This window comes from Amblyomma americanum, chromosome 1, assembly GCF_052857255.1.
Source record: "Amblyomma americanum isolate KBUSLIRL-KWMA chromosome 1, ASM5285725v1, whole genome shotgun sequence".
Lineage (NCBI taxonomy): Eukaryota > Metazoa > Arthropoda > Arachnida > Ixodida > Ixodidae > Amblyomma > Amblyomma americanum.
In genome coordinates this window covers 438,371,576-438,396,992 of record NC_135497.1, presented here as the reverse complement: position 1 = coordinate 438,396,992, position 25,417 = coordinate 438,371,576, and the positions used below count along the sequence as shown (strand labels likewise).

Sequence of the window (25,417 nt, the reverse complement as noted above, 5' to 3'; positions counted from 1 at the left end):
TACGCGCGCCGCCGCCACAGAGCGGCGCTCTGTTCTGACATTATCCGGCCGGCGCCCTCGCACCCGCGCAGTCTTCACGGTAGCCCGTTCGGAAGGAGCACTGCTGTTTTGATCGTTGTTTTTCTCGGCGCCCCACGTGCTACTTTTATTATATGTGTTTTGCCGCTTTAGTGCTCGATTTTATAACCGCAGAGGAAGCGTTAATCAACTAGTCATGCGGTACTGTTGCGTGCCGTTTTGCACGTCAAGCCAGAGAAAGAAGCAACCTGGGGTGTCATTCCACGAGATACCTGCGGACCTAACGCTGAGGGAACAATGGCTGAAAGTAATTTCGAGGAAGAACTGGCAGCCAAATGATACATCGAATTACTCAGCTGTCTGCAGCCTTCATTTTCTTGACGGAGACTTTCGCGAAGATACCAAGAGGCGCATGCTGAAGCCAGGTACTGTGCCCAGCGTGTTTCCCCAATACCCCTCTTACCTCAGGCCAGCACCGTTGAAGCCGCGAAATGAGAGAAGCATTGCGAAAAGGAAACGAGAGTCTTCACCAGCAAAATCGGCGTCAAATTGCACGTCTGAAAATCGTGTTCATTCAGCGCAGAAAAATGTGCCGGAGACAACGTTGACTGTTGACTGTGATATTTCCGCGTCTGACACCTGCAGTGTCGCCTTTCAAGACTTCACGCAGCAATGCAGCACGTCCCTTGCCAATGAAAATTCTGCTGCGGGGCCCAATACAGCTAGTCCAGAGAGACTGCCATATCTCGTCCGCACTGCACGTTCCATGAGGTCATTTGGCACGCAGACCGATGAACGTGTTTCTTCAGCGGCTTTCTTGCAGCGCAAAAAATGGCGCGAGAAGGAAAAGGCATTGAAGGCTCAAAATGAGAGGCTGCTTTCAACGGATTGATACGTACAAGAAAGAGCTTCAACAGTTGAAGAAGCATTGCCACGTTAGCAAGTTTCTTCACGTGGTGAAAGACTCGGAACTTGCGTGCACGAAGGCCAAAATCATTTTGGATCAAGTTATTAATTACAAGGCCAAAAAGCCTACATGGTCAGAAACGACTATTAGGCAGTGCACTATTTTGCGCCACCTCTCAGCAAAATCCTACGAGCATATGAGAACCGAAAAGCTGCTCTCTTTCCCATGCCGAAATACACTGAGGAAATACCTGGGAAATTCCTCTGGGGAAGTTGGATTTAGTGACCTTGTCAAAAGAAGGCTGTGTGCTGAGGTGGAGTGTCTCCCAACACCCCAGTCAAAATTCTGCAGTCTCGTTGTGGATGAGATGCGCATCCGACAGAAACTTGAATACCACAAGCAACGCGATGTATTTCTTGGAGACATTGATCTGAGTTCCGACCTCAATCATCTTCTGCCAGCATCAGGAACGTGTCAGCTTGCAAATTCTGTTTTGTGCTTTTTGCTGTGTGGACTGTATGCAAGCTTCAAGATACCGGTAGGGTACTTTTTTACAAAGGGGTGTTCCGGAGAAATGCTTGCAAAAACAGTGCAGCATGTAATCAGAAAAACAGAAGAGGTTGGATTCAAAATTGTGCGCCTAGTAGCTGACAATCATAAAGTAAATGTCGCTGCAATGGAGCTGATGTCACTAGGTCAACTTCAAACCCAGATACGCCACCCAGCTGATCCTTCAAGACGCCTGTTTCTTGCCTTTGATCAGGCCATATTATCAAGAATGTTCGCTCCCAGTTCCTGTCAAAACAAATGGGAGGTCAGCAAGAAATATCCTCTATCTAGCTAAAGGACCTGTATAGAATGCAGCAATAAGGCTCCTCGGTCAAGCCAGTTCGCTTTCTCACAAGAAAGCATGTGTACCCATCAAACATCGAGAAAATGGGAGTAAGGGCCGCAATTCAAATTTTTTCACCTTCTGTCACCGCTGGCCTGAGTTTCTTGAAAGACCAAGCAGGACACACTTGTGATGCCAAGTTTTCAAGTGTGGGACCTACGGTGGAGTTTATGACCAACATGTACAGGTGGTTCACTTTAATGGATGTCAGCAACTGCCAGCAGCATATTCCCCAAAACAACCCCGACACTAGGCAGTTTTCGGATGCTGAAGATCCTCGACTTCACTGGCTACAGCTCGTCTTCCTTGAGTACATCGAAATCCTGAAGAAATCAAGCCCACCAGAGAACTTCCTGACCAAGGAGACTTATCATGCACTAGTTTTCACCACCGTCTCCAACGTGCAATGCATTCAGTTTCTTTTGAATGAATGTAACTTCATGTTTGTGCTGACAAGGAAGTTCTCAAGCGATCCCATAGAATCTCTGTTTGGTTTTCTCCGGCGGAGTGCGGGCTGCAACGATGTCATGGATGTCAGAAGTGTTGTTTGTGGACTGGAGAAGATCCTAAAGACTGGAATCGTTGCATCATCCGACACAAGCAATGTCAGCAGCTCCGCATCATTCTGCTCTGCACAGAGTGTAACTGAAAGTGAAGGAAGGGGCAACACAACAGCTGTCTGTGTGAACGCCAATCGGGCGCAACAAACACTGAAAGAAGTTTGCTTATCGTCGATGTCGTTTTTGCCGACACCAGATATGGCAGCCCTTGCACTTGTTGGAGGATACATATCTCGGGTAGTGAGCGAAAAAATTGCGTGTGAGAACTGTGTGGCTCTAGTTCGAAAAGCAAAAGGAAATGCTCCTATCGATGGGTTGATTTCCCACCAAGACAGAGGTGGCCTCCACTACCCGACACAAGAACTCATCAAAGTTCTTTATGGCCTCAAGAAATACGTGGAGATAATGCTAGCAGATAGAAAAGCTCTCTTGAGACCTCTGGAGCAATGCTTGCATCAAAGCGTGAATGTGATCACAGGCTTGCCTGTATTGAAATGTGAGAGCTGCAGTGATGAACTCAGGGAGGCTTTTGTACACCTCATATGTAAAAAATTCATCAAGCCACTCTTTTGCAACCATGCGTTATATGTCACCGACAAAAATGCAGTTTCAAAACTCTACAAAAACAAGCCGTTGTCACGCAAAGTATTGAAGCTTTGAGGCGCGCTTGCATTACTGACTAAATAAAGAGTGTGATTTTTGCTTTACTTCATGTATTTTCTCATTTTATCTTCAAAACTTGGCTTAGCGCAGTGCTTTTCTATGAAAAACTCGGCAGACCATAGTGTCAGAAGCCAGTGCCATCTAGCGGAAAGCCGGAAAAGCGCAGTGGCCTGCAGGCGTCTCCAAACATAACTTAGGATAAACTTTCCGGTTTAACTCAGCGAACTGATGGCACTGAGAAACAGTTGTTGAGCCTAAATGTCTTAGCCACGAAGGTAAATGACATGGAATCGGCAATATCAGAACTTCACGAGCAGCTTAATGCAGTTAGGAGCCAGATAGACGGTTCAGAAAACAAAGGCAGGAGAAATAACCCGATCATTTACAGAATAAAACAGCATAGCGAGGAGCTGGAAAAGGAAGTAATTCACGGTGTTTTTTTCTGGAACAAGCTTTAACAGCGAGTGGTGACGAAAGATGCCACAGGGTGGGTAAAAAGGAAATAAACAAGGCGCGGCCAGTCGTATTGAAATTCCCTGACTTTTATGAAAAATTTTCAATATTACGATAATGCTATTAACTCAAAAACACCAAAATCGGCTCAAAATCAAAACACCAAAAAATCTCAAAATCATTAGCCGAGGACTTTTATAAACGAGTTAGGGAAATACGGAAGCAACAGTGGAAAGGTCTGGAGAAGAGGGGAAAGAGGGCGCCAAGCTTTAAAGCTAATCTATGATAAGCTAAGCGTTAAGAGTGCACTGTATGCGCTTTATGCTTAGAAAGAAATCACTCACTCCGTACTAAGAGACCCTGAAAAAATTAAATGTTGATAGAAGTGTCATAAACAAGACAACTGAGTTGGAGGCTCTTCTGCTTTTGCAAGACCCTGAAATAGCGGATTTGACAGAAACTTGGCTAGACAATACAGTGTTTAACAGTGAGTTTGTTACCCTGGCTACAGTTCGTACCGAAAGGGTCGTGATGTTACAGGTGGAGAGGTCAGCACTCGGTTCAAATCATCCCCGAGAATTTTACCAGTGCCTAATGTACCCAATGTAGTATTTCTTGCACAACGTACTATGGAAACGTTAGATAGATTGTGACGAAGACGACAAAGCTGGCAGTGGCGAGGGACGGAGCGCTCGCGCTAGGCCAGCAGACATTAAAATCATCTCATCGCCTCATACTTCGGCTGGTCGCCACGTAACATTTGGTGGAGGTGCGGAGTGTCATCCCCATCCTGGATCTGGAGCTCCGGCGCCCTCCGTCAGCCGTGGTCATCGGCCGTGAGTTCCTGATCCGCGCCGCCCGGCCGTGCCTCAGCGTTCCAAGCCCGAACCGACCTCGCTGCTCACTCCAGCCCCGTCTCCCGCCTTGATCACAAGACGCGACGACATGACGACGCTGCCGCGACCCGACCCCATTTCCCTACCGACCCGAGACGTTGCCCACACGTGAGGGCACAGCCCCCCTGCCCCTGCCGTTCGGCGCGTCCAAGGGCCTCGGCCGTCGGCACCTGGAGACCTGCGGCCCGGAAGCTTCGTGGACCAGGATTCATTCGGCCATATATCTTTCATCGTGGCCGCCAGCAATGTTGGACATTGCTTTTGCCTTCGGCTCATTGCAAATTATAGAAGAAAACACCATATTTCAGGGCAATTCTCAATTAATGCTCAACCTCTTTTTTGTTAGCGGATCAATTACTGCCAGAACAAATAGCCAGATAGTAGATGGAATATCGGACCACTAAGCTGTACTGCTCAGTACTGCTGACGACGCTTTAGATAATAAACCTAAACATTCACCTTATCGAAACTTTTCTCGAGATACATTATAAGTATCTCGGACTCTAGATCACTAATGACTTCACAAGGACTAAGCACATTGACTACATAATGGCTAACGTTAATCGCAAGCTGTTCTTTCTGAGGAGAGAGAGCTTTGAGACTTTCTACTCCTTCTGTACGACTGCTCGCATACAAAAATGTAATTATGCCGATACTGGACTATGCGTGCGTTATTTGGTACACTTTCACTAAATCTTACACTAATAAGATAGAAATGGTGCAACGAAAAGCAGCTTGCTTGATTTATTACAGATTTGGACGTACGTCAGTGATAGAGCTCTTAACTAAAGCGGACTTGCCCCTTTAACGCAAAAGAAACTGTGTGTCACGACTAAAATTCCTCTTTCAATTTATTAACGGTCACTATAAGATAGATCTCACGAGAATTCTTTCTTTTTCATCTCGTTACGCCACTAGCCAAAGACGTAGCCGCACAGCAACGCCATTTACCACGCGTAATAACTGTTTTAAGTATTCTTTCTTTCCACGAACAGCAATTGAACGGAATCTCCTAACCAATGACCACGTTTCAAAATCACATATGTCGACATTTCTTTCCAGTACTGTTTAAAAATCTGTTGTTTATGCTTATTTTCCAAAATTTTCAAACTACGTTACTCTTTGTTCTTGTGTTCATTGCCTGTGTTATTACGTTGTGTTTACTTATCTGTATCCCACTATGCTAAAATCCCCAGTGGGGAAAGGCTGAGATTTAAGCGAGCTGGTAAGCATTCATGGCGTGTGAACAGCACACCAAAGGCGGGACAAAGGCAAGACAAGCGCTGACTAGCAACTGAGTTTATTGAAGAACGAAAAGTGGTAATATATAGTGACCGTAAACAATAAAATATAAAAAACAGAAAAAACAACAAAAGGGGGTAAACAACCTATGTCATGTGCAAGTCCAGATATTGAATTTCCTTGTCACAGAAGGATTGCTGATGCACTTTCCTCCTAGATTATGAATGTGATATGCTTCCATGAGTGCTCGGGTCACCTTGTTCTTATGGTAGAACAGCACTGCTGTCTTGTGCAGCGGTTCGCATTTGCATTTTTTTTTTTGCAGCGAAACACTGTGCCAGGAGCCGGGCCATCTTTTTCTGGTTTTCTCTTCCGTTCTTTTTCGTGTTTGCAATTGCAGCTAGCACAATGAGCGGCAACATGGCAAAGAAGGTAATTTTTTCTTGTGCATTCGAGCTCCATTAACCTCTTATTCAGGCATCTGCCTGTTTGCCCAACATAGGCGGCACCGCACTTGAAGGGTATCTGGTATACAACGTTTTCTTGGCAGTCAACGGAGGGTGAGACATGTCGAACTTGGAGTTGCGTTCCTTTTACCCCTTTCTCTTCTTTGATGTCAGCCCGAAGGGGAAAGGTAGAAGAAGTTGTTGGATGCCGACGTCTTGAGGTTCTAAACTTGCTCAGTCACATTACTCGAGAAACTTCAGGAAGTTAACTGTTTAATCACATATAAAATAGTTAAGAAAGAACAGAAGGTACTACAAGGAGAACAACTATGTACATACTGATTGATCCGCAGAGTGACCAGACGAAATCAACCCCCGGTCCCACCAAAACGTCTCTTTTTAATCCCCAAGTCCCCGCCCTCAGTGGGGACACCAACCAATTAGGTCAAAACACAAGCACTCATCCAATCAAGGACCGTGGAAAGGAAAGCACATCCAATAAAACACATGGGAAAGGAAAACACATTGAAACGGAGACAGAGGAGAGTAAAACACGCCCAATCAAAGATTGGGGAGAGGGGACAGGTCATTGTCGCGAATACTAACAGCAATTCCCCTCTCGGATCACTCCATCCTTCCCCGCGGGGCAGCATGTTTACTCGCTTAACGAGCATGCGAGGACCACACAGATTGTCGAAAGCCTTCCCCGAGGGGCCACTTAAGGCGCCACCGCTCCCCAATTCTTCTTGACGCCCCCACGTGCACAGGAAGTGCCTGGCAGTCATATGGAGCTGATAAGCGCTCACAGTGAACATGAGGAATGCGTCTCCAAAATTGCCTCCTGGCCACACACTGAACGACCACCGCCCGGGTCATGGCCTTGGGGCAGCGTCGCCGCGGTAGGGATAGAAGGCGTCGCGCGCCTTCGTTGCTGCTTCTCGAAGCGGGGCTGCGAACAATGGGGCCCGGCCAAGCTAGGTCGCCTGCGCACCCCGCACTCCCCTCCGGCGCCGTCCGCTTGACTCATTAGTTCCATGTGGAGTCAAAAAAGAAAATGAATCACAGCGTACGCACTCTTGTCCACACACAGGCGGCGTTCCGTACGTGTTTACTTGGGGCTCCGGATGTGCCCAAGCCAGCCGCGCACGACACCTGGCAACCAACCTTCTATGTTTGTTGTGCCTGCGAGACTTGTTTGCACATGGCATTCAGTTTTCTAGGGGCAGAAAATACGACATCGACGTCGTACCTGCCTGCAACCTTCTTGAGGCCGTGCAACATGCCATGCTTGTAGGGAACTACAGCCAGTCTTCCTTTCTCCTTCCTTTCATTGGAGTTCCCACTCTTAACACAATCCAGTGGGTTATTGCAGTATAAGCAAAATAAAATATAGATAACAATGAAATGTTGTAAGTGCAGGGCACATGTATGCATGCAATATGTGCCAGAAGTAAAGGCAGAGTAATAAATTAGGGCCCAACTCATAGCTGTCTCAGTTTTGTCTCACGTATTAGCTCAAACAGCTCACTTACACGTACCCGCACACACAACAGTATACGCATCTAGGCTCCCTTCCAATATTGCCTTGAGGGCTTGTATTATATGCTTATTACTCAGTAATGTCGCCAGAAGTTGCCGGTTACAAAATAACTCGTTTTAAAACGACTGTAAGTGTGGGTGAGGTTGAGGGGGGGGGGGGGGGGGCAACGTTGTGAGGGCAAGGGAGGGCCAGCAAATTTTTCGAAGTGAGGGTGAGAACGAGAAGGGGGGGGGGGGATAACTTTTCAAAATGAGGGCGAAAGTGAGGGAGGGCCATTGTTTCAAAAGTGAGGGTGATGGAGGAAAAGCAAAATAGGCCGTTTGCCCACCTCTGCATACGGCTATCACAGCCCAGTGTTGCCTTTACAGGTAAATTGCACAGAGCGGCGCCTTTCCAATGCCTCTAGGCAGTCTTCTAGGGCCTGCATAAGGGCAAAAGGTACCAGTGGCATCACTAGGGTCAGCAGCACCCGATGCGGTGGCTGTTGCTTCATCCCCCTTCGTCCTCCTACCTTTTCAATGCACTGCTCTGTTCAGGAAAATTCAAATTTTTTCTTGGGAGGGGGGGGGGGGGGGGAAGGAAATGACGCAGTATCTGACTCTGTCTCACATCTCCGCGGACACCTGAACCGAGCGCAGTAGGAAGAAGTAAAGGAGGGAGCGAATGCAGAAAGGAAGAAAGAGGTGCCGTAGTGGAGGGCTCCGGAATAATTTCGACCACCTGGGGTCCTTTAACGTGCACTGGCATCGCACAGCACATGGGCGCCCATGCGTTGTTTCGCCTCCATCGAAACGCGGCTGCTGCGGTCGGGTTCGAACCCGGGTACTCCGTATCAGTAGTTGAGTGCCCTAACCACTGAGCCACCGTTTCAGGAAAGATACAGGAACGCAATGTAAGGACACGGCCAAAGTGAGGGCGTCCCCTTCGTACGTGTCCGTACTTTGCACTCCTGTATATTTCCTGAATATGCACCAACAAACTCAGCTACAAATACTACTCACAACTATATATTGCCTGTTCTGCGTGAGTGTGGAGCTGACTACTTATCATACAGCTGTAACTTAGTAAACAACCAGATGAAAACCTACTTTACCCGCCGCGGTGGCTCAGTGGTTATGGCGCTCGGCTGCTGACCCGAAAGACGCGGGTTCGATCCCGGCCGCGGCGGTCGCTTTTCGATAGAGGCGAAATGCTAGAGGCCCGTGTACTGTGCGATGTCAGTGCACGTTAAAGAACCCCAGGCGGTCGAAAATTCCGGAGCCCTTCACTACGGCGTACCTCATAGCCTGAGTCTGCGTTGGGACGTTAAACCCACATAAAACTAAAACCAATCCACCTCATTGATAATTCGAGACGTAATTGCACATTAATCTAGCTGTGCGTACAACGTATTTGTGCTCCAATCTGTACCAAAATGCTTATACTACTCCGAAAATATATTTCTGCTCCTCAGCTGCTCCAGAATGCAATTTTTCTGCTCAAAAACTATATATTTTGGCTGTCCCACCCCTCCAATCTGGTACTGGCCATCCATGAATTGTTGGTATGAATGTACTCCACCTGCTATGAGTTTTAACCACCAGGTGCCCGGTTCTCTTTTTTGCACTGAATCATCACGGAATGCAAGCGCTGACTGAAGACAGCACAGTGGTGGTATTTCTAGCCGCCAACAAGAGAACCCTTACGCTAAGTGACCGGCTCCTTCTCCCTAATAGAAGCCAGTGACACGGGTGAAGAATGAGTGCAGCAGAGGCAACGCTAGAAATAAATGGTGAGAAGGTGAACAGTCCAGATGTGACCATATTTCTTTCAGCAAGAAGTGGTTTCCAACGTGTGGTAAAGTAACATTGAGCAGCCGCTCTATATGGCGATTCGCAAAGCCGTGAACGCAGCCTGGATCCGTTCGCTTGAAACGCACGATTCCGTCGCCGCCTCCGCTTTTGCGTACGCTGCAGGCTCGTGGAGGATAGCGTAGGAGAGCTCCTCGCAACAAAAAAGAAACAAAGCAAAACAAAAACTGAACAAAGTTCGGCCTCGTCTCCGTCGGTAGCGCGCGCATGTGTAAAGGTTTCTTTTGATACTGTAAAAAGCCCCTCCCCTGGAACGAGAACAGTGCGCGCAACACCGACTAGACATTCAAGGTCATAGTGCTTGCTCCGTGACATCACAAGGTGGAGGCAGGTGCGCGCAACAGCTGATCACATGACGCACGTTATTTTCTGGAAGCGGCCATGGCAGGCGGAGGCACAGGTTTGACGGAAGATGCAAGCGATGAGAGGCGGCTACCGCGACAGCCTCGTTCGCACCCGCGCCATCTTGAGTGCGTAAACTCGGGCGCGCTTTCTCTTGCGTGCATGCCGGCGACGCGTACCCGCCTCCACCTCGTGACACCATTCAGCGAACACCATGGCCTTGAAAGTGTATTCAGTGTTTGCGCGCGCTGCAGCACCTGCAAAGATATCGCGCCTACGTGTACGTGACGTCAGTATACGTTGACAGTTGTCATATGACCAGAACCCAAACGACATTCGCGAATCGAGTCTCGCGTGCAAACGAAATTTCTCAAGTCACTCCTCAAATGATAGGGAGTGCTACAGCTGGCAGAAGTGACGCGTCATGTGATTGCATCCTGGCAAGCCTAGGCGTGTCTGCTCCAGTTTGGAATTAGGTATCTGGTAAAACCGGATCCACACGACGGACCGTACCGCGAACGAAAAGGTCACGTGACTAGCCACGTGATAGTCCGGCAGCAGCTCGCATGCGCACGGCAGACCGACAGCAAATGACGGAGCGGATGGTCCGTAATATTCTCGAAACTGCAGTACTCATGCTTACAACTGCACCAGCACTAGAGAAAGGGGGGGGGGGGCACAGCACTGCGTCGATTTGACACAGAAGCGCTCCACTAGCACACTAGTAAAAAAGATAAAAACGAATACCACTGCGGACAGACTACCGCCAGAATCGGGGAGGGAAAAGGTGCTCGCCTTTTTTTTTTGCCTGCGAGGTGGCGGACGAGGCGGGGCCAGTGACGTCGAGTCACTTGGTACGCCGCCCGTTACCCGAAGGGCGATTTCGTCCGCGTGTACACTTGTTTTAAGGAGACAGCGTTAAGGAGCTCGTGTCGCAGAAAAGCCGGTGTCGTCGGCGTCGGCCGGCCGTAAGCGGAAAATACCTCCTCCTCTGCGAGAGCGAAAAATCCCTCCTCCTCCTCCTCGCAATGTACGCCACTGCCCCAACAGATGGCGCGCGACGGCAGCCCAAGGAAAGGAAGGGACGCCTGCCACATCCGCGGTGCCGCCGCCGGCCGTAAGGACAGGAAAATGAAATGAATACTTATTTTAAGGAAAGGAAGTTAAGCTGTTAAGCTAGTGCTATGGTCGACAAAGAGGCTGCCATCTGCCACCGCACTCAACAGCGCGAAAGCCAGCGAAAGCCATCGCCGCAGAGGAGCCACTGCTTTGCTCGAAGGCAACAAAAAGTTTCAAAATATCCCCAGTCTTCACTGCAGTGTACCGAACATTAGCACAGCATAGCGCACCTACATTTACTGTAGCTGCTCTGCACAGTGTAAGCAAAAAAGCAGGAAAGCATAAAGCCCAGTCAAACGGCTCTAGCCGGAAATTTATGCATTAAACAGCCAAGCTTACCACTGCCCTTTTTTTTCTGATCCAAGCTTGCTAAAATATTTGCAATCTTGGGATACTAATCTCTTAATCTAGCCGGAATAAGTACTGGCCTTAGGTGTTTCTGGGTGAATAAAAAGCCTTCCAGCTGCATGTAATAAATCTAGCTGTGTCTTCTATTTCTGAATTGTATGCAATACCAGCACAGCATGACCTAAATACCTGGTATAAAATAATCAGGTTCAAGCTTCAAAACCACCAATGAAAATCTAGGGAAAAACATTTATCACTAGACCTCAGTTAACATTACAAGGCCAACGAGACTAGCATAAAAACTTTAGATGTACCAAACTGTAGAAATGTGATGTTAAAGGAGTCCTCTTTCCTCAAGACCATTAGCAAGTGAAACATGCTACTTGCCACTGTAATAAGTTCAAAAATGCCAAACTGCTTCAGTGATGAGAGCCTACAGTACCCTTCTACAGTACATTACAGTTTCTTGTAACAAGTCAAGATGCAACTAATCTAGCAGTGCATTCATTGAACTTTTTTTTCTCGGCTAGTTTTCTTACTTTGCATGACAAGAATCAAGGGAAACATTTTTTGATCTTTAATAGAGCAAGAAGAGCACAGCTTTGGCATACGTTCAGGCTGACATTGACACAGACAAGCACAAGGCAGTGTAGATAAAACTGAGGAGTCAGCACTGAACTGAGCAACATTGTAATGCCATGTACAAAAAAACTCCTCTGTGCGGTTCCAGACAGCAGGCCATCTGCCGAATGCATCTTCGTGGAAATCACAGACACAAACACGGACACACAGATTAAACTCCTGTAAGACGAACACAAGAAAAATCAAGAGCAGTATTCTTGCTAATGAAAATCACGATGAGGAAAATTTAAAATAAACTGAGACAACAACCTCCCACCTCAATTTTAGCAAGGTAACACACTGAATGCGAGAGAAGCAACATAAAGCAACCACAAAATACCCTTTGCTTTTTTTTTTGTAAGGTAAAGTTTTCAGTGCGCCACCAGTGTGCAACACTCTGGCAAAATTATGCACGGTTATAAAATTGGTGAAATGTCAGGTGCAGATGTCCCCATCACAGCATGCCACGAAACAAACCCCCATAGTTCAGAAAAACGAGTGTCGTGCACTGTCATCCACTGACACATTGTGTCAATAAAACGTTACTAAACATACAGTTTAAACAGATGAGTGTCATTTTAAAACAAAACAGCTGATTAGCTGGCATCAGACTGAAAACAAAATGGACCCAAATAGCCCGCAGAAAAAGTGAAGTTTCAATGATCATTTAAGGCTGTGCAAACAACCAGCACAGTGTAGTAGTGCAACCAGACCTTGCTTTGCACGCTCATGGTGACATGAGACACAGGACTGGGAACGTGGTGAAGCCTCTTGAAGTGTGCAGGCTCTCTTCACGCTAACTTCCTGCTGTGAGCAATAAACTAAATAAAATACCATTCGCATCCACTGTCTGCAACACAGACAAAAAAGGTGAAAAGAAAAAAAAGCACAACCCTGTCAAGCAAAGAAACACACTACAATTTGCAGATGCATTCTGTTTTCAACCTGCCTCAGGAACTGTACATATCAACATTGTGATTTTACTCGACAATGGCCTATTGGCATACTATACGCAGCCCATTCTCAGGGATCGATAAGTACTCTTGATTGAAAGTTCGTAAATGCGGTGCCACTGGCATCTGAACTCCACTTTTTTTGTTACCAACCAACACTATGCCTTCAGTGCGAGCTGCCTGCCGGGGTGAACTTCCATAAAAAATCACTGAGAGCGTCAGCCTCAAACTGGCAAAGCTTTTGAACAGCCGAGGAAAGTGAAATAAAAAAAACAGGCTACTCTATCATGCACCATGCTGAACACCAGCAGCCCAGCAGCAGCAATGCACTTCAAACCCTGCAGCTACTCACTCCACTCTCTCCTCCAAGAAAAAGACATCCAAGGTGTCAGGGTTGCACAAGGTCCATCCCTATCTATGGCTTCACTAAAATTACTCCAGTCTACTGCCGGACACAGGGAGACACACTAAACATAGTAAGAGCTTATCAACCACTTTGGTTTTTCAGTACCACAATGCAGCAGCACAAATCTCAAGCACTTTTTTGCCCAGGCAGGTTTTTAAGCCTCAACCCTGAATGTATCTTTTGCCAACGGGACTCCATGCAGCACCTCCCAACAAATGGTTGCTTGACAAAATGCTTTGGCAAAGTTTCTCAGAGGGTGCAGAAATGTATGAGCCTCCAACAGGTGGGGCAGTGGGCCAAGCCAGCAGAAAGAACACAGCAGAAAGGCGAATAAGAACATGGGACAATGCTGGGCATTCATCAAAATGCGGAATGTGACCGTAAATATAGTAAATGCTGCACCAAGGACTTTGCACATGCGGAAACCAAGGATACAAAAAAAAAATAAACCCTACTGCACCAGCCACTTGCAAATCGCCTCATTTGCCTGTGCAGATTGGCATCCATTCATGGTTGCTTTAAACTTTACTCAATGTCCCACTGATGCTTTGCCAAAAAACAATTTTCTGGCTAATAAACTCACCACAGTACCAAGTAAGTAGGCATGTGCTAATGAGATGTTAACAGACAAGTTGGATAAAGATGTCCGATTCCTAAACATCTTCTATAAGGTCACAATGTGCACTGGTTGGTCCACTGGTTTATTTGTATTTCTGCACCCAGGAACCCTACGATGGTGCGCACACATCAGAGCCTTTGCCAAAGCATTGTGAATCATGTTCCAAATGCATTCAGGTAAAAGCCCAGCACTGTCCCAAGTTTTGATTCAATTTACTGCTGCTCTGGTTTTGTCATACGATCGTGCACATATGAATAAGGTACCAGTTTTCCGCGATTACGCACAAAATAGCGAATTAAAGCATTTTTTGCAGAATAGTATGTTAGCAGTCATATTCACTTTTTTGATGCTATTGTTGCTACAGACATCAGTGGCAACAACAGTGTGATGAAAAAAACGACTATTTTACCTCACTGGCACAAATACAATGCGCAGGAAGTAACGGTCCTTACACATGACCTTGCACCACTCTCCACTAGTCAGAGGCCTCAGTCACAGGCTTTCTCTTTGCATGAACAGTGTCTGGGTTCCAGTGTTGTAAGCTGTGCTGGGCCGACCACACAATGAGAACCTGCTCAGACAGTTGCCAAGGACAAGAAGTTTACCGGAGCAATTCGCCATGTGTGGAATGACCCCCCAAGTTGGGTGCTGCCCCAAGTGCATTCACGAATGCACTAAGGCCATGGCCAAGGACACAGGGTTAAAATGAACTCAGCTGCATAGCTAAACACAAGAATTGTACTCCAAGTGGAGACAAAAAAGTGCATCTGGCTTTTACAAGGTCAAGGAAAGGAGTGACAGCCTTTTGCCTTTTTTGCTTCAATCCCTGTCAATTTTTCTCCATGCTAAAAACAGAACCCAGACAACATCACACACAAGTTAAGGTAAAGCTATGGACGTAGTGGACGTAGTGTGGCCAGTGTGTCTCGTAAGAACAGAAACACCTTGGCAAATGTAATGAACATTTTGCTTATGCACAACTTGTTTTCACAGATATGCCACCACATTACCAAGGTTCATGCACCTGGACGCTGTTAAGCAACAACAGCCTGTTTTTTAATAAATTGACAAAGAACTCACATCTAGGGTGATTTTTTTCCAGTTGGCTATTGCAATGTGGTCAACCACAGCACAGCAAGAATGAAAGGAAAATGCGCACACAGCTGCAGTAGTGACTCACGGCAAAATGTCAATGCATAGTTCATGGCTCTTAATGCCAGGGCGGCATAACAGGGCAGAAAGGCATAAGGGTCCATCCACCAACTGACAACAGCCACTGGTAAATAGTTAGGTCATTTCCATGAGTGTCACGCAGCCACAATGACTCTGTGACCTTGCCACTGACCCAGTCTACACTTGTACTGTTTTCAATGAAGGCAATCAAGCTGAGGCTCACAACTGCAGCAGAAATGGCAGGTGAGCCTCCACCATTCTGCATGCTGTCATCATGCTCCCATTACCAACCTGTCTGCATAATGCACTGTTTGTCCCATAATAACAGCTGCCAATGCACACTCTCTACAACCTAATCAATCACTGAGGTATTGGTGTTCCAGGAAACTTCCAGTAGCATGCCATGAACCAGCAAAAGAGAAAAAAAATGGGACCACATATGCACAGCTGTGATCAGGTTCTGCTGATATTCTGTGCTCTGCATAGCTGATTTGGTCTCTGATCGTTCTATGCCTTTTGCCAACGTTGCTAAATGTGCGCTCACTATCTGTACACATTCAGTTATAAATGAGCGCTGCACGTGTGTGCCCTTTCCCCATCGCTATATCGTTTGCTGCTGCCCTGCCCACAGTGCAATGCCAACTAGACAAGATATCTCCCTTGCTTATTTCTGATACAGAAAAGCCACTTTGAATGGGCCACTGCCGGACGCAAGTGCGGCAAATGAATAATCCCTTCAGCCACACTGAGATGAGGTGCGCAAGGAGGTATGGAGCTCCCCCTCCTCTGTGAACCCTCAATGCACCAGAGTAGGCTCGGGTCCCTTGAGTTGCTTCTCGGCCATATCCAAAGCAATCACTTGCTGGCATCCTGCAGCTTGTTCTGCTTGCCAAGGATCTTCATGAGCTCCTTGGACATGTAGTATGGCTTCTCTTCAGATCCATCATGCCTTTCACAGTCTTCCACTGCACGCAAAAGACACACAACAAAGCAATTAACCTGCACGTTTACGCCCTCAAGGTATACAGCACTGCAGAGGGCAGTGGGTTACATAACATTGGGTACATCATATTTTCAGTACATACACCAACAGAAATAAAAAATTTTGCATATAAAAATGCAAGAATAAAAAATAGTTTGGTACACACATTAAGATATTATGCTGTTTTAGACAGTCTGTTATACCACACGCAGTGTTTTGGAGCAGCAAAAAGTTCGTAATCATGTCATTTACTATCGGGACAAATGAATCAGAAATGGCATTAGTGCAACATGGAATTATGGCAACATTACGTATGCAGTCTGAGCGCCATGAAGTGGAACAATCAGCTCGCTACACAACTTGTCATCGCGATACGTGAAAGAGACATAGCCGTGCAATTTTGAGACAGGATGGTCAAGGCCAAGATGCATTTCGTGCTTGGTGCACTGGGTATGTGATGGTAGCTGAAAAGATGAAACCTGCCACTTTATTTCAGATGATTCATTTTGGTTGATACACAAGTCATCACCCACACTGATGATGATGCATACTCTAGTTGTGAACAAACAATGGTTTTGTAAAAAGAAAAGATGAGGTCAGTGTCAATAGCAGCTGAGCTGACAAGAGATTTCTCAAATATCCCTCCTCAAGCCTGAGTTGCATGGGACATTGCTGCTGGCTCAAACTCTGATGTGTGCACAAACGACAAGCATGATGACGATCGATGGAGTCCCGTCACCGCTAGTTTTGTTTTCTTAGCTTCGCTACCACCCCACGGTGATAACAGCTATAAGGCACGTAACAGTCAGCCCAGCGCAGCTGTGCGCAGTTTCGGATGATGTTTGGCACGTCGCTGGTCTTTGCTTATTCTTCTTTCTTTAGAAAGTATTTTGCTGTTCTGGCGTCAATGTGCATTCTGCTTGCTTCCGTCCACGTCGTTCTTCCAGTGTGCTAAAACTGTGTGCTCATCAGACTCTGTCTGGCGTTTCTGCGGTGAAGCCCCTTCATATGGATACTGCCACCTGTAAGAGGCTAGACCGCTACTATATTGCACCAAGAAAACAGCCGCAGATGCCCTTAACATTTTGAAGCTGTTTGGCTTCGACAATTACGGCAGTGTGTACGCTGTCAAACTATTTGAGCCTCCTAAACATTGAGAAATTGCGCATGTTTAGTTCATAGAGACTCAAGGCGAAACATCGCGACATTTTCAAATGGCGGTATCTTGTACTTGTCGTATGATTAAACTCCCTTTTCCTCATGGAATGAACTGCCAGCATGCGGCAATGCTAAGCCTTGCACAAGATCAACGCTCTCACATCTATCAAGAACCGCCACAGCATGGCTGCCGTGGGCTCACGGGTCAGAAAAGGAAGTGCAGCACTGCTTAGGCACGACAGTGGCAGAAGCTGTGCATGCCGTAAATGTTATGTGGGTGTTCGACGAGAAAAGGGGGCTAGCAGAAAAGCTGGCCTGAGACTTTAGTGAGTTTGAGGCTGCTGGTATCACTGCTAGGCCACCGTGATGGCAGATGAAAATAACCAACTTTTGCAGTGCCAAGTACCGTAAAAACCCGCATAAAATACTATGTTTTTTCCCATAATAAGCGTCCTAAATTTCTACCTCGTACTATTAGTGGATCCGAACAAAAATTTACGAAGTTGCTCGAAGTTTTGGTTTCGTTATTGCTGCGTGACTACGGCTTGGATTCCTTACTCTTGACAAACGACGTCACGGTGTCGTTTCTTTGTTGTTGATCCTTTGGGTGTGCCGGGGGGCTGTGGTGTGACCGTGTGCCTGTTGACAATGCACGTGCTCACATGTAAGCCACGCTTCGTGAAGTGGATGTTTTTTTGGGAGCAAGATGTCAGGGTCTCGAAAACAGCACTCGGGTGATTTCAAGCGAAAAGTGATTTTAGCTGCGGAGAACATCGGCAACAGTGCGGCCGGGAGGCAGTTTGGTGTCGTCGAGAGAAGCATTCGTGGATGGCGACGACAGAAAGAAGCCCTTTTCGCATGCAGCGGAACGTGACGAAGCTTTCGCGGCCTGAATAATGGCACATTCCCAGAAAATGAACTTGGCCTGACGGAGTTCGTACGGCAACAGCGAGCCGCGCATCTAGCTATGAGCGTGGAGCTTATGCAGGCAAAATCTAGAGAGCTTGCAAATGAAAAAGGGAGGACGCGCACTGCAAAGTGAGCAAGCACTGGATTCATCGCTACATGTGCCGTGCTGGCTTTTCACTACGCCGGCCGACCTTGATTTCACAGAAGCTGCCTGAAGCGTTAAAAGAACTGCTTGTGAGTTTTCAGCGCCATGCTATTTCTTTGTGCGAGTCAAAGAACTTTCTGTTGGGCCAAATAGCCAATGCCGATCAGACGCCGGTTTACCAGGACATGCCATCACCCCTCAACGTGCACGAGAAGGGGTCTAGACAAGTTAGCGTCGGGGCCACTGGCAACGACAAGTTGCTAGTTACAGTCACGTTTCAGTGCACAGCAGATGGCCGCAAGCTCCTCCCTTTTGAGATTTTCAAGAGGAAAACAATGCCAAAAAGTGAGGAGCTGCCGAAAAATTTTGTGAGATGTCATGAGAAAGGGTGGATGAATGAGGATCTAGTCTTGGACTAGGTAAAGTCCGTGTGCTGCAGGCGACCTGGTGCACTGTAGTCTCTGCCATCCGTCTTTGTGCTGGATGCGTTTTACTTCCATTTGGCCGACTCGGTCAAGAGGCTGCTACGTAACTGTGGCACTGAACTCGTTGTGTTTAAGGGTGGGTGGGATGACGTCACAACTCAGCCCCTTGATGTTTGTGTAAACAAACCCTTAAAGGACGCAGTCAAGCGGTGCTACGCAGAGTGGATGCACTCGGGTGACCCTGCAGTGACGCCAAATGGGTGGCTGAAGCGAGCTTTGCCAGCCACGGTGTGCAAATGGATCGTGGATACGTGGGCGGCCATCCCAGGAGATCTTGTGTGTCGTTCTTTTAAAAAGTGCGGCATCTCGAACGCCTTCGATAGCACGGAAGATGGGTGCGTTTGGGATGATTTGCGGGACAAAGAAGTGTCCAAAGAAAGCGCTGGGGAACAGGAAAGTGATTGAACTGAAGTGCGGGATGCGATTTGAATAAATGTCTTCTCTGAGCAATCGTCACTCCTATTACACGCGGGTCAAACTTTTTTTTTTCCATTTCATGTCTCTAAAACTTCACCTCGTATTATATTCGGGTTTGTATAATATGCGGGTTTTTACGGTAAATAAATACTGAGTCTGTTTCCCCCCCCCTTTCATCATACTAATGTCTCTTTAGTAAAACAGCGCGAACAACGTAGGACAAGATGAAGGAGGACACAGGACGGGCGCTGATTCTCAACTATGCATCTCTGCCTCTTGTTTTATCGCTTTTAGTGTGACACGTCATGTACTTTGTCTATGTGATTGTTTCTTTATAAACACCAGGTGTTGCCTAATAAACTTTAGTTGAGAGTCAGCGCCCGTCCTGTGTCCTCCTTCATCTTGTCCTACGTTGTTCGCGCTGTTTTACTAAAGATGCATCTATACCAACTCGCCCAAATGAACGTTCTACTTATACTAATGTCTCCTTTTCTTTCTGACAGATAAGTGGGCAATCATAAGTAATTTCTGTTAAGCCATACTACCATTTAGTACGTACTTCTTCTAAGCTCTGGCCAACAGTCAGTTGCTATTTCATAAAAAAGAATGCAATCATCAGCAAAAATATGCAGTCAGATAATTCATTAACATAAGCTAGGCTCCCTTTCGGTCTCGTGACAACACCTGTACAAGAAAAGGCTGCCAAAAAGAACAAGATTACACAAAAGCAGGCACTGGCAAATGTCCAAACGGAAGATGTCGGATAAAATCTTGGCCTGGCTATAGACACCTCCCAACCTAAACAATAAGGACGTGTGAGTGACATGGGAGCCAAAGCATTCGCCTAGTGACAGTGGGGTCATGATCATCAGCCTTACTACATCCATTGCACGACAAAGGCTGTTCCCATTGACCTTAAATTAACTCTGTCCCGTGCCAGCTGTGGCCAACTTATCCCATAAACTTCATAATCTCACCCGCCCACCTGACTCTCTGCCACCCTCTGCTACATTTGCCTTTGTTTAAAAATCCACTCAGTAAGCCTAAGGGATCATAGGTTATCTACCCTTCACATTACATGCCCTGACCACGCCCATTTCTTCTGCTTGATTTCAGCTAGGATATCAATAACTCGCATTTCTTCGCTGACCCAATTCGCTTTCTTCCTGTCTCTTCATGTTACACCTATCATTTTCCTTTCCACAGGTCACTACATCGTCCTCAATCTTTGCTCAACCCTTTTCGTTAACTTCCAAGTTTCCACTCCCCAGGTGAGCACCGGCAAGGTACAGCTGCTTTATACTTTCTTGACGAAGATAGATTTTTATGGTGCAAGAGCACTTGGCTAAAAAGTGCCATGGCACAAGGTTTTTTTCCGTCTACTCAAGGTGGGGTCAAAGACTCATTTCCCAAGAATTTCACCCCAGAGAAGCCGAGCACCAGGCCAAGGGAAAGCTTGTACACATTGTATCACTGATGGGTACACGGCAGCACTGGGGATCGAACCTCGCACCTCCCACATACGAGGCAGATGCTTGCACCACCAGGCCACTGCTGCGGTATTATATATTTATTCTTCTTTAGAGATGTTGGCAAACTGCTATTCATGATGTGAGAGTACCTGCCAAACACGCTCCACCCCATTCTTATTTTCCTTAGGTGTTCCACTCTTGTGGCCAGAGTCTGCATTCACTATTTGCCCAAACTAGTGCAGTTAAACTATAAATGTAACGAACCTCCATGAAGTGAAATCCTCAATATTATGAAGTTTCAACTCCCCAACGACACTCCCAGCGAAGCATGTGTATTGGTGAACCATATGAAATGAAGATGTTGCAGCAGCTGGCCACGATATAACGAACTCACTGTGCTGCCTATCATTAGCTAGAGCAGTGTTACTTGAAATCAAACTGAACCATGCCAAAAGTATCATGACGACTGAATATTAACTGCCATGAGAGGAAAGACTACAATCGCAACAATCAACCTCAGCTGGTGTCTGTGCCTCTATGTGACAAAAGTAGCAGTCTCCGCAGCTTTCAATCCTTTAAGGGGGGAAGCTACCCTTGAACACCAACTTTTTTGTTTCTTGATATATCTGAATGAAATTTTCAGGGTAGGCTCACAGCATAACCCTTTGAAGAACTACCAAATTTCATGGAGCTGTGGGCTCCGGTTCTCAAGTTACAGGATTATATCAATGAGGTTCACATAGGTCGCTTATTCCAGGCCTGGAGAATTTGAAAATTGTGTTGACACTGTGAAATTCATTGTGGTCATTCCTGGATAGGTGCCCCAGGGCAAGACAGAGCCCTTTTTCTAAATTTCCTTGCTGTAAAAGTTTAGCACAGCACTGAATTTAGTGTTGCCAATTAGACCTTCATTAGGCAAATTTTAATTGATTATGACAAATTTCAGACACAATAACTTGAAAAAGCGGGCTTGTCTTGCCCTCAGAAATTTATTCAGGTACGGAATAAAAAAAACCCCATGGAAATCCGATAAGCAGTTCCCAAGCAGCAGCCAGAATGAGCAGCCACGCCAGGCAAAAAATACATTCTGAGAAAACAGCCCTCAAAGGTTGCGAGAACACCAGCTTTCTTGTTTCTGAATGAAATTTTATAGATATCTGAATGAAATTTTTAGGGTAGGCTCAGAACTCAAACATTTGAAGAAATACCAAGTTTCATGAAGCTGTGCACACTGGTTCTAAAGTTACGGGAGTACAGTGAAAGCTCGTTAATTCGCACCTCGTTAATTCGAACTTTTGGATAATTCGAACTGACCGTTACGGTCCGGCCACGCTCCATAGGTGTCTATGGGTAAACCAACTCGTTATTTCGTCCGCACGTCGGCTCCTCCATGGATAATTCGAACTGCGCGCCGCCGCGTGGTGATATTTCATACTTCACTACAAGCTTTCTTTGTGTAACAATAGGTGGCGCGAACGCTCCAATCCAGCTCACCCACTATCATCGCCATCAGCTCAGTCCCGGATGAGCGGAGCGAGGGGGCGAGGGCAGCGAGGTGTCGCGAGTAGCAACAGGTTCTTTTTCCTTGTGGGTTGCTCGTTGTGCCGGGTCGCCCTTTGTGTCGTGTCACTAGGCCTAGTATTTTCTTCGACGCTCCGGAATCGTCCTGCTGCTGTGCGATCCGTGCCTCGAGTCTTAAGAGCTGTTTCCTTCGATCGTTGCGGAGTTCGCAATGTCTTCTCGCGGCCAAGGCTACAGCGCCAAAACGCTCAAGGAGAAGGTAGAAATCCTTCGTGAAGTGGATGCCGGGAAGGCAAGCAAATTGGAAATTGCGAAGAAGCATGGCATCCCTAAAAGCACGCTCTCAACTTATATCAAGAACAAGAGAGCGATTGAGGATGCCTATGAAACCGAAGTTTTCGCCAGCAGTCGCAAGAGACTTCGGCCTGCGAAGCACCCGGAATTGGAGCACGCGATGGTCAGTTGGATAAGAGAGATGAGAAGCCAGGACATTCCAGTGAGTGGCCCGATGGTCATGACGAAGGCAGCAGACTACGCGCTTCGCCTTCACATCGAAGGTTTCAATGCCTCAGAAGGCTGGCTTCATCGCTTCCGGGACAGGCACAACATCGTGTTTCGCGCTTTGTCGGGTGAAAGCAAAGATGTCAACAGCGAGACATGCACGACGTGGCAAATGGGTGCTTTGCGGGAGTACCTGGAAGCCTATTCGCCGCATGATATATTCAATGCGGATGAAACAGCGCTCTTCTACAAGCTGCTACCAAGTAAGACGATGACTTACAAGGGAGACAGCTGTGCAGGCGGGAAGCGTAGCAAGGAGCGCGTAACCGTCTTGGTCGCAGCAAACATGACCGGGACGGAGAAGCTGCCCCTGCTCGTCGTAGGTAAGGCCCTGAAGCCTCGCTGCTTCAAGAACATCCGGACGCTGCCAGTGGAATACACCGCTAATCGTAAAGCATGGATGACGCGGGAAATATTCAGACAGTGGCTGATCAAGCTCGACCGCAAGTTTGAACTGAGTGGAAGAAAGGTTCTTTTTATTGTGGACAATTGTTCCGCACACATGGTTGATGTGGAACTGAAGACTATTAAGCTGGCCTTTCTCCCGCCGAACACAACTGCAGCTCTGCAACCCATGGACCAGGGCGTCATTAAGAATGTAAAGTCATTTTACAGGCGCCACATGTTGGAACGCTTGGTTTTGTACGCGGGCACGGACTACTCTGTGACACTGCTCACAGCTTTGCATATGTTGGTGCGTGCCTGGGATCAGGTCACGGCAGCAACAGTTTCTAACTGTTTCCGGCACTGTGGCTTCAGTGTGGCCGATGAGGGCCCAGGCACGGAAGCAGCTTGTGAGCCAAGTCAGGAGTGGATCATCCCCGCAGGCTTGCGTGATGCGCTGGAAGATGTCAGCTTCGACGACTACATCGACGCAGACAACAGTGCAGTGGTGTGTGGTGCTTTGACCGACGAGGACATCATCGCGCAGGTAACGGGCGAAGAACCTGTCGTCGATGACGACGAAAAAGACGACGAAGAAGAGGCGCCAGTGCGGCCTTCAGCTTCGCAAGTGATGGAGGCGATCGGTGTCGCGCGCCTGTTTTTCAGTTTTGAGGAGGGCGAGGATGATGCTCTGCGTCAATGTCGCACTTTGGAAAGCAAAGTGATGAACATTGCTTTCAAAGAAAAAAAGCAGAAAGTGATCACTGATTACTTTGGTCAATGAATAAAGTGAGTTGCAAGTGTTTTCTAGCAACCCAGTCTAGTTTCTGGCGTTTTTTTTCATGCCTTTCGTTATTTCGCATTCGGCTTAATTCGAACTCGTTAAGCGTCCCCGTGGAATTCGAATTAACGAGCTTTCACTGTATATCAAAATGGTTGACATAGGTCCCTTATTCCAGGCCTGGAGAATTTGAAAACAGCGCTGTCACTGTGAAATTCATTATGGTTATTGCTAGATAGGTACTGCAGGGCAAGACAAGGCCCTTTTGCTGAATTTCCTTGCTGAAAAATTTTAGCACAGCACTGATTTTAGTGTCACTAATTAGACCTTCATTAGGTAAATTTTAATTGCTTATGACAAATTTCAGATACAATAACTTGAAAAAGTGGGCTTGTCTTGCCCTCAAAAATTTATTCAGGTACGAAATAAAAAAAAAACCCATGGAAATCCGATAAGTGGTTCCCGAAATGCAGTCAGAATGAGCACCCACACCAGGAAAAAAGTCATGCCTAAACATGGCCCTCGAGAAAGTTTCAAACCTATCCCTAGGTTTAAAATGACCCTGCAGAATAGCTGGTGGTGTCCTTGCGCACTTTTTTTTCCTTTGCTGCCTCTCATTCTTCAAAGGCCATTGCTTCATTCTGGCGTTGGGAGTTCCACGAGCTTGCAACCATCCCACAATGTGGGCACATCAGTTCAAGCTTTGTTGCCAGTCCAAGCTGGGTGCCTTCTTCAACGGTCAACCCGGACGCAAGGCAATGCTTGCACAAGGTGCTAGAGAGCAGATCGCTTAGGGTATCCATTTGCACAAGGCAAAATTTCGCACCTTCACTTGTAGCGGTGGCAGATCTGGGATCGGGCGTCATCGCTTCAAACTTCCGTTGTGTCGCTGGCATGGCGCCAAGACTTTCTTGAACAACAGCACGTTGTGCATCCGCCGCCTCGATCTCCTCGCGCGTCAGGAAATGCGTTTCCAAGTGAACGGCGCGCGACGCATTGTCACGCTTCGGGGTAGATTCCAGACCGGAGCTGGAGGCCGCAATCGCCGAGGTTGAAGAGTTCGGTACACAAAGCGTGCCCGAAGCAACGCTTTCTTGCACCGAAGAAGCTGCTGGTACGTCGCTGAACGCGGTGACGCAATCACTGTCTGGTAGCGATGTAGCAGAAGCTACGTGGCTGGAAGCATCGACACAGTGGCTGTTGGTAGCACGCTTCGCCGCACGAACCAACTTCATAGCACGCTTCTGCGCACCGAACGCATGTAGCTTTGTTGGACGCATCGTGACTGACCGCGCAACAGTCTGCAGGAAACTGTTCGGACGGCACGGCGAGATATCGTGAAGATGGTGACAACAGCGAACACAAACCTGGCGAAACGTGAAGAGAGCGCAAAAACCACAAAGACCGCCAACAACGAGAAAAGGAAAGAGCCATGGCGGCCAGTGCAGACGATGCGCCGGCCGCCGCCGAAAGGTTACCGCCTCGTCAGCGCGTGCAGCAGCCAATAGCGGCCGCGCGATCCCTCGCGTTCTCGAGGAGCGCGCCCTTCGCCCA

The 25,417-nt window shown here is 47.3% G+C and overlaps 1 protein-coding gene across 1 annotated transcript in view; it reads right to left on the bottom strand.

Moving 5' to 3' along the window:
* Positions 1–11,838: 11,838 nt before the first annotated feature.
* Ctl2 (Choline transporter-like 2) overlaps positions 11,839–25,417 on the bottom strand; it is a gene marked incomplete in the record, with an annotated part of 162,290 nt that continues 148,711 nt past the window's right edge. The window contains 1 exon segment of the mRNA XM_077650539.1: positions 11,839–16,013. Within this exon segment, the coding sequence (XP_077506665.1) occupies positions 15,904–16,013 (110 nt within the window).